Source organism: Pelophylax lessonae (assembly GCF_965119305.1).
Source record: "Pelophylax lessonae genome assembly, chromosome: 4".
Taxonomy (NCBI): Eukaryota; Metazoa; Chordata; class Amphibia; order Anura; family Ranidae; genus Pelophylax; species Pelophylax lessonae.
In genome coordinates, this window is record NC_138771.1 from 291,099,804 (window position 1) to 291,112,410 (window position 12,607).

At 45.1% G+C, this 12,607-nt stretch overlaps 1 protein-coding gene across 2 annotated transcripts in view; it reads left to right on the forward strand.

Annotated features, from left to right (window-relative positions):
- Nucleotides 1-1,851, forward strand: part of MON2 (MON2 homolog, regulator of endosome-to-Golgi trafficking) — a 271,194-nt gene extending 269,343 nt beyond the window's left edge. For both annotated transcript variants that reach the window (XM_082256725.1, XM_082256726.1), the window contains one exon: nucleotides 1,099-1,851. In XM_082256725.1, coding sequence (XP_082112851.1) covers nucleotides 1,099-1,262 — 164 coding nt within the window. In that variant the 3' untranslated portion in view covers nucleotides 1,263-1,851. The remainder of the gene's footprint in view (nucleotides 1-1,098) is intronic.
- The last annotated feature ends 10,756 nt before the right edge of the window (nucleotides 1,852-12,607 follow it).

Genomic DNA, 12,607 nt, shown 5'->3' on the forward strand with positions numbered 1-12,607 from the left:
CCCCTATCAACACAGTAAGTGTCACCCGGTGAGGGGGAAGCCGTCCCTGTCGGCTGAACACACTGTGATTATTGCTAGTGGCTTTAGCTCTGGAAATAATCACATAAAAAATCCAACAGGCTGGTTGTACCCGAGCTGATTGATCGATCAACTTGGGTACAATCAACCTGCCCATACATGATTTGAATCTTGGCTGTTTCTTGCTGAACCTGGTGAGATTCAAACAGTCTTTGGCCGAATTTAGAGGGAATATGAAACAGTTTGATAAGATCTGTAGACCTTGGCTCTCCTCAACCCACACATTTACCCCACTATAATCTGGGGATTTTGCCATACCAATGCCTGTTTCTCCACCATTTTGCCTAGTGATATCCAGCTGGCTATTACCATGTGAAATCCAATGGTTGAATCTCTTATTGTGTTGTACAGCCCACAGTGTTAGGGTCCTTTCACACGGCCGCTCCGTGTGTCTGCAAATCATCCCATCCGTTTGCGGATGAGCAGAATACCATCCGCTGACATCCGATTTTCCTCCTTTCAGTTCTGTTCTGTTTTTTCGAATGGAACAGAACCCTATTTTTTCATCCGTGTAAAAAACGGAAAGGAAGGAAAATCGGATGTCAGCGGTATCATCCGCTGACATCCGCAGTGCCATATACTTACATTATGTCCGCATATCATCCGCAAACGGATGGGATGATATGCGGGCACACGGAGCGGATGACAGAAATGTCATCCGCTCCGTGGAAAAAAAAAAAAAAAGTCCCGCAGCGGACCTTTCACACGGAGCGGCCGTGTGAAAGAAGCCTAACAGGCATTAGCTTTTTTTTTTATTATTGGAATTGTTTCTTTATTGTGTTTTCTTTACTGCAAACATCAGTAATATTTACCTTTCAAAATAATGAATGAAAAAGATAACTCTTAAAGATCTCAAGACTTTCTTGCATGTTAGAAGATTTCTGAAGCTAACTCCACACTCCGCTGTTGGGCTTGCTGTGTCCAGTGTATGAACTAGTAATAGCCAAGAAAGCTTTGTAGTATTTACTTTGTATATTAGATATTTTCTTTTTCTAATGCAGTTTATTTCATTTGTTTCAGTTGATGGTAACACTTGGGCGCAGGTGATATCTTTGTACCCAACATTAGTGGAATGCATTACATGTTCGTCCTCTGAAGTATGTACAGCTCTCAAAGAAGCTCTTGTTCCATTTAAGGACTTCATGCATCCACCAGCAGCCAAAGTGCAAAATGGAGAGTCTTGACCACGTGGAATGATTTATATGGAAGAAATGACACAGAATCTACTCCGGATGAATGTTTCCTCCTAAGTGAAATTATTTTTCAAAAAGAACTTGTGAACTAAACTGATCAGCCAAATTATGGCTTTCTCTTGACAATACTAATGAGCTCAGCCATTCATGAAAAACAAGCTTACTCCTCAATAAATGTCCCTGTGTGAGTAGCAGTGTGAGCCTTCTGAATATAAATTGATTAGGTGCAGTAAATTATCATTTTTGTTTCAAAATGGTGGGGGGGAGGGGGGTTGAGGACTTGGGTAACAGTGGTTTAAAGAAAACAATATGGCAAATCAGTCAAACTTAGTGGATTGGCAATTTGATCCCTGGAAAAGTACAACTTGTACTTTACTTTATGCAAGACAATACTATAACATTCCATATTTTTTGTTAGACTTTGTAAACCAAGAGAACTGTCATATTTGTGTGTAAAATAAATGGTACAGTTCTGTAATAAATTGTCACATTGTTTAAAATGTTACAGTACTGGCAATGAGTTCAGCAGACAGTTTAATTTTTGTATCTGTTTAGTAATCTCTATATATTAGCACTTTACACAAAGAAGTCTGGCTTCAACTGATGTATTGTCATCCTTACCTGTGTACACATTATACACAGATATCTGATTGCGTTCTTTGCAGATATAAATGCAGTTATCTATGACATGCTAACTGTCATATTTTTTCAGCTTTTATCTAAGTGTTGAACTATATGGAATCAATGGTTTCAGGAATAGTTCTTTAAGGGAAACTTCCAGTTCAAATGTTAGGTCCTTTAAAAGAAAAGTATGGCTTTTCCAAAAAATAAACATTCACACTTACCTAGGTGGAGGCAGCATCGATCTGCAGCCATGATCCTGGAATAACCGCTTGCTGTTCAGGATGTGTATTTAGGCACACTGTATGGCAAGTGGTTTGTTCTAATAAGCCAACACCCATCGTCCAGAAACAGCTTCCATTCCTCAGAGCAATGTATGTAAAACAATTTGGTTATACTGGTTTCTCTTACAAGTAAGTGTAACATCATGCTAAAATGTTCTGTTTGACCAGGAGGTGGTGGTGAGATATGTAAAGCTTTAGGTCCAAGTGAATTATGGAAGTCTAAGGGAAGGCCAAAGAAAATGAGTCTTTTCCATTTCAAATGGAAATCCCAGCTTTAACTTAGGCAGATGTGTTTTTGTATTGGACAAAAGTGAAGTTTACTACATTTCTTTGCAGGATTACGTTCCTTTAAATGCATAACATGCAAATGGAGAATTTGTCACATCTTTCTCAGGTTCAGTGCCGGTTTCCACTAGTGCGACTTGCTGTACGACTTGACACATGTCAAGTCGCACAGCAAGTCAAAAGCCATTTGTTTCAATCTGGCCCGTTTTCACTGCCGCGACTTCAGTTGCGGCGACTTCAAAAGTAGTTTGTGCACTACTTTTGAGCCGACTTTAGTGCGACTTCCCTCTATAATGAGGGACAAGTCGCACTGAATGCTGCAAGCAACTTTCACTATGAAGTCGCGCTAGAAGTAGCACGACTTCGTAGCCGTGGCAGTGGAAACGGAGCCTCAGTGCCGTGGAAAAAAAAATCAGCCAGGGGCCAGCACAGAAAACGTTCCCCATGCATCTCTATCTGAGTTCTATGTATTGCAGCAAAACTCCTACAAACCTTCCACATGATTTTTGTACTAAGCAACTTTCTTCTGAGTGAGATATAGTAATGAGCTTACAGTGGATGCAGTTGAGAGTACCTTGTCAGCATTTGCACAAAAAAGCAACTGGTGTTCCCAGGACAGCAGAACTGTGGTAGTAATGGGATTTCTAAGCGAATGTATATTTTTTTCATAGATTTGCGTTGTTTGGTATGCTCAGTAAAAAAAATATATATATATTTTTTTCTTTTTTATTCACATAAATGTGAAATATTGTGTATTATTGTTTTATATAAACCATTTTGCAGGTGGTGACTATTATTCTGGTACTCCAGGATTCGGATGTCTTACTGCAGAGCTATGAATGCAGACCAGATTACACAAACAGTTGAAACACCTAAAGGATAAATTCTCCTTTACAAAAATAAATAAATGCACATTTTACTGCAGGTAAAAAAAGGCATTTTTTTTTTTGCTAGGAGCCTGTAAAGCATTGCACTCACAATCAGCAGGTCATGGGTGTAATGCCACAGTCCTGCAGACTGTCTGTCCATACCTCCGATACGGGCAGGCAGAGTTACTGAAGGACATTGAGCTCAGTGAACTACCTAGAGTGCTCACCATAACAGTTCATTGAGAACTACATGCTGACCGCTGCATAGGCTGTGGCTAATTTATAGTTCATTGATTCACAGGGATCTGCACATGGCCACGCTCTCTTTGAATTGTGACAGCGGGTGCGGGGAGAAGATCCCTGGCTCACTGTCACAAGGGGGGGGGGGGGGTCTGATGCTGAACATGTTACACCACAAATATGGGTGTAATGTAACATGTTCAGAAAGGTGAACTTATCACTTTATTTCCTTTGTTTTTGTACTAGTAATACAGTGTCAGTCTGCAAGAGAAATAAACAAATGTAGAGGTAGTGCTGGGTTCCCTTTTTCGACAGCCTAGCATGCATTGCACACACGGAAGAATGGAAGTACCATGTGTTAAGCATTTATTTGTAAAATAAGATAAATATTCATGTTCTATAAGTTTATAAATTTGTAAGGAAAAAAAAAAGCACTACAGTTTCCCTTTATGCAGGATGGTCTTGTGCAACACAGAATAGCTGGATAAAAAAAAGATTCACTAGGTAAGATATGTTCCCTGTATGCAGTTCAAGGCTTAAAGGAAACCTATACTGAGAGAAACGTGTAGGCTGCCATTACTGAAATCACTTTCCAAAATTCTAGTTGTCTGTCTATGACTTCCCTGTGACTTCACTTATGGGAGACATTTACGCATCAGTGGCTTAGACAGCCACTTAAACTTGAAAAATCAATGTGGCCACCAGAGAAATACCATTTTCAGCTGGTGGTCACCAATTAAAGTATTCCACTTTGACTCTTTTAAATGACATCCAATGGTTTTGTACCATTCAAACATATCTACGTACATCAGGTTACATCCCAGTTCTTCACTTCAGGATGAGATCTGTGTTCTTGGTAAGCAATCGCACTGAAAGGCCAGTATCAACAGGCTTTGGGCTTGTGTTGATGTCTTCCATTTGAGACACTTCTAAGATCCTTCACAATTTATTGACCGGTACATTTGACCTTCAGCATTCCACCTTTTTTAAGTGGGGTTTTCATTCACCTTACTTGAAGGGAATGCAAAATCTGTTTGGAAAAAAAAAAAGCCCATTGAAAGAGGTCCTAAATCTGATAATTTTTCAGCCTCTGTAGCAAGCCCATGAAAAGATCTGTTGTGTCTGGCTGCAATAAAAATAAATCTGACCAGCATTTATAAATTTACTGGAGTATTAGGTTTCACAAAAAGAGAAAATGTTTTTTACATGGCAGGTCTGTATCTAAATGCCTCATCTACTGGATACGTGTTGGAAGTCACTTTTATGGTGCTTCAAATGCCTACCATAGCTTCTAGTATTGTACTGATGTGACCTAGTGAACCCTATTGGATTAATGTTTATAGAACACATGATATTCTTAGGCCTCACAAAGGTAAATGTGCATATTAGTAATAAATGATGCACTCTTTATTACATTGTATAATCTGCTAGTTTTAAAATACTGGAAGAAGATGAAAACCACAAAGAACATAAAGCATGAAAATGAAAGAGAAGGGCCTAGATTTAAGACCTAAAAAAAGAAAATAAGAATTCTTCTAAAGGCTGGAAGCTAAACTATTGGCAAATATAAAAGACTCACATTTAATACATGTTTTATAATAATAAAATAAATCTTGAATCTTTTTTTACATTATACATTAGTATACCTTTATATTAGCCAGATCCAGGACTCAGACTGCAAAAGGAAGGGACAATGCTGTAAGTCAGTCAGATCACTGTATTACACAGTCCTGCCCATTTAAACTGCAGTGACAGGAGAAAGCAGTGATGACTTCATCTTCACTTGTCACTCTCCAGTCACAATCTGAGGCGGGTCCTTGACCATAGTGCATTGCTTTAACAGCAGCCTGCAGGAAAGCGAGGTAAGGTTTTTCACCTATGTATTTAGTTGCTGGCCTTTAATTATGATTTAAAATGTCATTCTGTAATTCTGTTTTGTGAAGAACAACTAATCCAAAGGGTTCAAACTACTTTCTCTTTCGTTCATCGATGGACACAGTGCTCCATAAATCAGAACTACTGGGTTATATTGCCTCCTCCAGGAGTAGGACTAGGCAGAACAAAAAAAACCTGGCTACGCCCATGGGCCATCCTCAGCTGGTATATAACCCCCCTTCTGTTCTAGGTAATCTGTTTTAATCTGTCTAGTTAGGAGTAAGGACCTAGGCTCCCAGCTGGGATCTCTGGCCCTAGCAAATTTTTTATCCTTCTTTATTTTTTTTTTTTCCTGTCAGGTGATCTACAATCAACTGCCGGGCTAGGTGGCAGGCTGGATAATCTAGATCCAGTGGTTCCCCCAGCCCAGCCAGCGAGTGCAGACTGCAGCTACGTGCTAGGTCGGCTGCGACATAGCCTCACAGACAGAAGCTGGCCCGCGAGTTAAACGTCTTGCAGGGTTGCATACGACTGCGCATGGGTCTGAGTCGCAGCGCTCCCTTGGCCGACAGCTCCCCTACTTCAGTGGCACGAATTCTGTCTGGAGCGTTGCCCACACCATGGAAGGGTAAATACAGTCCCCCCTCTCCCCTGTTGGTGGTTTTTTTGGGGTGGACGCGGGTAACCTCCAGGGACGGTCGAACCTGCCTGTTGGTTCCCTCCTCCCATAAATCCCTCAGTCAGCTGGGCTTCTCCCTACTCCCTTTCCCCCCTGTCTGGAACTTGAGTCTGGTCAGAGGATGCAGCGGAGACCCCTGAGGGTCTGTAAGGGTCTTGGGATAGTGTACGTCCTGCCCTGGTAGTCTGGAGGGGCCCCAGTGTAGGAAACCCCTAGGTGCATGCCCTACTGTTTGCAGTTTGGGTATAGTGCAGCGGGATTTAAGTGCACAGACCGGTGCAGAGTGCACAGCAGAGTCTCCCCTAACCTGTGTCCTACCTTCAGGGGGTCCCCTTGCAGAGGGTGCAGCATTGCAGAGGGCGCAGGAAAGATCCTGGCAGCATGCTTCAGCATCTGTAGTTGATGGAGGCCATTTTTCCTTAGTCTTGCTGGTCTCCAGCTGGCAGCCATGTTAGTGTATCCCAATGATGTCACAGGGGCCATTTTCCCTCAGTCTGGCAGGTCTCCAGCTGGTGGCCATGTTTGTGTAGCCCGATGATGTCACAGTGTCCATTTTCCCTTAAACCGGGAGGCGATGGAAATGACCCAAGCCTCGTGGGGATGCTGAAGCTCTTCCTCCTCAGTTTCCTCTTCCTGTGCCCGGGACATATGAACAGGAAAGCAGAGGCTGTGGCACGCAGCATGTTTACCATGGCTGGTGTGACATTGCGGCCAGTATTTCCCTAAGCCCTGGTGTCTCAGACCCTACCTGAATGGGCCAAGCTTTTGCGCCAGGGCCTGGGAGGGGTGAGCAGGTCCCTGCTGCTCATGTTGATTTAGCGGAACAGTTGATCCATGGACTGCTTTTTTTTTTTTTTTGTGATGCAGCTTTGGATACAGCTCCTGTGCTGTCCAAACTTTCAGTTTCAGCAGTGATTAGGCGCATGCTGTGGCTTAAGAATTTGTCAGCAGACTAAGCCTCCAAAAAATCTCTCATTGATCTGCCCTTTCGAGGCGATCGCCTGTTTGGGGCTACTCTGACATGATGACATTAAGGGTATCATGGGGGGGGGGGGAGGAGAGTACCTTCCTGCTAGAAAGGAAAGGGAAGGAGCCTTGTCGCAGATGGGGGCACTCATTCTCAGCACATAGAAAATAATTTTGTGCTTCTGGGACAAAGAATAAGGGAAATAGATCTTTCAAATCTTCCCCGGGAGGTTCCAAGCATCCTTGGTCTTGTAAGCCTAGGGCTATCTTCTCCAGGCCCGTAGACAAGACCCCTTAAGCAAGAAGGGATGCCCTCACCCATTATTGGGGTTGGGGGACATCTTCGCTGGTTTGCGGCCTCGTGGACCTCCTTCATGTGCGTCTAGGGGATCCGCAAAATGATTCTTTTGGGGGTACCCAGAAAGGGGGAAAAAGCTTGTCCTTTTCAGATTTTTTAGGTCCTGAGTCGCTTGTGCAGTTTTAATTACTGCAAAGCTTCAGGTGATGTCCGAACTACCTAAGGTCCCCCCTATTCCTGTCCAGGGAATTGATTTACCTAGATCTAATTCTGACCAGGTTGGTCCTTCCTCTGGACAAACTTCAGGAACCACAGGATGTGATTCACCGCTGCTGTCACACAGAGAGTTCTCTCTCCCATATAACATACAGGTTCTGAGTCGTGGTATCCACCTTCAAGGCAGTTCTGTTTGCACAGTCCTACATGCCGCGTCTTTACAGGAGGATACCGAGGTTTGCCGCAAGAACCCGGGTTGCTCTGGCAGACGCCGCAGGTGTCCAAGGGCCACGGTAAAGCCAGTATCATCCTTGGCTCAGGCTTATTCCACAATTCCTGCGAGGAATCAAGGGCGAGGATCTTTCAATCAGTCTGGTGGCTATAAACGTCCCTTGAGGTCTTCTTCTCAGAGAAGACCAGTTGTCCCAAGGGCTGATTTACCATCCTGCTTTACAGTCGCTGGTTTTAATGGCTTCGCTATTGAAAGCCAGGTACTGAGGGATAGAAGTCTGTCTGGATCAGTGATCCCTACTATGGTGAAGGCGAGGAAGTAGTCTTCCAGTAAGATATACCATTGTATGTGGAAAGCGTACATTTCTTGGTGTGAGTCGCTCATCCTCGATCTTTTTCTGCGGCTCAGATCTTATCCTTTCTTCAACCGGGCGTTGATCAGAAGTTGGCCTTGAGTACCATCAAGGGCCAGGTGTCTGCCCTGGCAATCTGCTTTCAGTGACCCCTAGGTATGCACTCTTTAGTTCGTAACTTCATTCAGGGGCTTCGACATGTGGCTTCACCTGTACGGCCTCTTTTGCCACCATGGGATTTAAATTTAGTACTTTCGGTTGTCCAGAAACCTCCATTTGAGAATATTTGGGAGATTCCCTTGCCTACGTTATCCCAGAAGGTGACATTCTTGGTGGCTATTACCTCGGCCCGCAGGGTATTGGAATTGGTGGCATTATCCTGTCACAGTCCCTATTTAGTGGTCCATAGGGATAAAGTGGTTCTTCGTCCTTGTCCATAATTCCTGCCTAAAATTGTCTCTGACTTCCATTTGAATGAGGACATTGTGTTGCCTTCCTTTTATCCCAAGCTGACTCATCCCAGGGAATTTGCTTTGCATACCTTGGATGTGATTTGTGCGATTCGGATGTATCTGGCAGCTACTGAGTTCTTTTGGAGATCAGACTCGATTTTTATGGTTGCGCACGTGCCAAGGAAAGGGCTGGCCGCTTCTTCGGCTACCATCTCCAGATGGTCCAGGCAGACGGTGACTCAGGCCTATCCCATTAAAGGTCAGGTTCCATCTTTCCCTGTCACGGCCTATTCTACTTAGGCGCTAAGTACTTCTTGGGCCTTCCATCATCAGGCACAAATATTGCAAGTTTGCAAAGCGGCCACTTGGTCGTCGGTGCATACCTATACAAAATTCTATAAGGTAGATACTTTGGCATCTGCGGATGCTTCTTTTGATCGCAAAGTTTTGCAGGCTGCTGTTTAAAAGGGGCTGTTCCCTCTTGAGCGTTGCTTTTCTTTAAAATTAAATTTTTCAGATGGGGCTTCTGTGTCCCGGTTAAGGCTCCTGTGTCCTGTTTAAGAGCTCTTAATTTTAGCCTTGGGTTATTTTCCCCACCCCTCATTTTTCGTGTGGCACTGCTTTTGGATGTCCAAGTAGTTATTGTAACGGATCTCCGATACCCAGCCTAGGTATCTCCGCTGTATAATCCTTGAAGCTGAGGAAGTACTAAAATATCCAAGGCAGAATCCCCCCCCCCCCCCCCAGTAACTGGACGACACACAGTTCTGGGAGTCAACTAGAAAGAAAGAGTTTATTGAAAACACACAAGATCTACACTCTGGGAAAACCCCTCCCTCTTCAAGCCATTCCACACACACCCATACACATCCCATAATAAGCTTATTTAAGGCAGACATTATAGACTTATAGAATGCAGGTATTCAACAATAACAAACCCCACCCCACTAGAATGGGTCTATGAAACACTTCTGCCATATTCTAGCCATCTGCAATACATCCCCACACATCTCCTGAGGGACACTGCTCAGAAATATTATGATCCCAAGTGAAAGAGTCCTTCACTCTTTCAACATACCCCACACTCTGTGTCCATTCCGCTACACTGCTCCCCCTTAACCACAAGCCGCCATACACAGTCTGATCCATAATGGATCGGCTTGGGGATGTCCAGGGAGTACTCACAGATCATTTTTCCAGTTCAGTTTGTCGCGATAACCCGTCGGCAATGCCGTTCTGTTTTCCGGGGCGGTAGTGAATAGTAAAGTCATATGGTTGTAACGCCAAACTCCAGCACAACAACCGGGCATTGTCCCCTGCCACTCGGTTTAGCCATACCATCAGGTTGGGATCCGTGAGTAGGGTGAACTGCTGTCTGAACAAATAGGGCTGAAGCTCACTTCCCTGGGGAGAAGCTTCCTGCTCGAGTAGGTTACGGGTTGTTCTCTTCCATCTTCTCTAACCTGGCTCAATACTGCTCCCAATCCAAACATTGGAAGCGTCTGGACCTCAGAAGGCCAGCAGGTCTCTGTGATGTTGGCCTGGGATCTGGACTGGCAGGAAAGCTGAGGGCAACTGGCCTAGGTCGTTCCCCAGTAAGATGTCGGTGGGGAGCTCCCGTATCTACCTCACATCAATCAGACCTGACCCGGCACCCCAATTCAAGTGGACCCTCGCAGTGGGTAGCCGGTGTACTGCTCCCCCTGCCATCCATACCACTACTGAGCCTCCGGTTCGTGTGGCATCTGGGACCAGGTGTCGCTTGACTAAGGTGAGAGTGGCTCCCGTGTCTCGGAGACCTTACACAGGCTTTCCATTTAACTGGACGGATTGTAGATGGTGCTGTCTGTTCTCCGTAGCGGCTTGCACCGGTTTAGCTTCGTGAAGGGTACCCAATTGCTCCTCGGTGGGTTTGAACCTGGCTACGACTGGGGGAGCCTCTGCGGGATAGTAGGGGACCGTTGTCTGTGCTGAAGGGGGTGACCCTGGTCGGATCCATGCAGCTTGGCTCCTGCTCTGGGTACAGTCTCGTCGATAGTGCCCAAACTGCTTGCACTGTACCCCACTGCGGGATGGGTATCTGGGGATCTGGTGTTTGGAGGAGTTTCGCCCCCTCTGTGGCAGTGGGGGTCCTGTTCGAATCCATGAAGCGTGGTTCCGATTCTGAGTGCAGTATCTTTGATAGTGCCCAAATTTCTTGCACAAATGGCACTGCACTCCATTGTGCCCATGATATTGATTTGCTGGGGGGGTTAGGGATTAGTCCTGATCGTTGTGGTACTGGTGACTCTGGGTTATTTTTCAGCAGTCTGGGGTTTGGTCTGAAGCTAATCTGTGATTGCCTCCGGGCATCCTGATATTCATCGGCCTGCCTGGCCGCTTCAGGGAGAGTGGTAGGTTTGCGATCCCTTACCCACTCCTGTACCCCTGGGTTTAATCCATTATAGAATTGTTCCAGTAAAATCAGCTGGGTGATCACTTTTGCTGTGGTTGTCTGACAGGCTTGTATCCTGGCTTGGGCTGCCCTCTGCATACGGCAAGCCCATTCGGTGTGGGAGTCCTTCTCTGTTTGTTGGTTTCCCTGAAGCGTCTCCTGTACGCTTCTGCGGTGATGGCATATCTTGCCAAAATCACTTCCTTTACCCGGCTATAGCTTGAGATTTCCTCCTCTGGCACGGCTCTGTAGGCTTCTGCTGCACAGCCTGACAGTTTACCAGCTAGGATCCGTACCCAGTCTGTTAGTGGTACTTTGTACAGCCTGCATTGCCGTTCAAAATCTTGCAGGAATCCATCGATCTCTTCCTCTGCTTCCACAAACTTTTTAAAGGCATCATGTGTTACCTTTAATCTTGTCTCTGGTGCCTGTGAAGTAGTTGTCAGTCTCTCCAAGGCACGCTGCTCTGCCAGCCGGAGTTGGTTCTCCCGATCCTCTCTTGCTGTGATAAAGGCATCCACTTGGGCTAATGTTGCCTGTACCAGCTCTATTGAGGGGTTTTCTCCATAAAACGCTAGCCTGCGTTTCACTTCTTTGTCAAATTCTGTATCCATGGCTTCTGTAGCCATACTGTGTGCCCGATCCTCCTTGGTTAGCTCTGCAATCAGCGTGGCTTTGGTTTTATTGCTGGCTATTTTCCCCTCTCGCTTTCAGCAAATCCTTTAATGTGGCTCATTTTAATCCAGCATAGTTTGTCTCCATTCACACTTCCATTCACGTAACCGAATTTGTACAAACTGCTTCCTCTTGCTGCAAGGCTTGCTTTCCACCACTGCCACCAATGTAACGGATCTCCGATACCCAGCCTAGGTATCTGCTGTATAATCCTTGAAGCTGAGGAAGTACTAAAATATCCAAGGCAAAATCCCCCCCCCCCCCCCAGTAACTGGACAACACACAGTTCTGGGAGTCAACTAGAGAGAAAGAGTTTATTGAAAACACACAAGATCTACACTCTGGGATAACCCCTCCCTCTTCGAGCCATTCCACACACACCCATACACATCCCATAATAAGCTTATTTAAGGCAGACAGGAGCAATAGGACAATGGAATGCAGGTATTCAACAATAACAAACCCCTTCCCACTAGAATGGGTCTGTGAAACACTTCTGCCATATTCTAGCCATCTGCAATACATCCCCACACATCTCCTGAGGGACACTGCTCAGAAATATTATGGTCCCAAGTGAAAGAGTTCTTCACTCTTTCAACACACCCCACACTCTCAGTGTCCATTCCGCTACAGTTATGATTTATGAAGCGCTGTGTCCGTAGATGAACGAAAGAGAAAATGGGAGTTTTGTACTTACAGTAAAATCCATTTCTCCGAGTTCATCAAAGGACATGGCACCCAGCCCTCTATGGAGTTCTGATACTTCTAATATTGCTTGCTACTAAACTGATTACCTAGAGCAGAGAGGGGGGTTATATACCAGCAGAGAGGACGGCCCACGGGCAAAGCCAGGTGTTT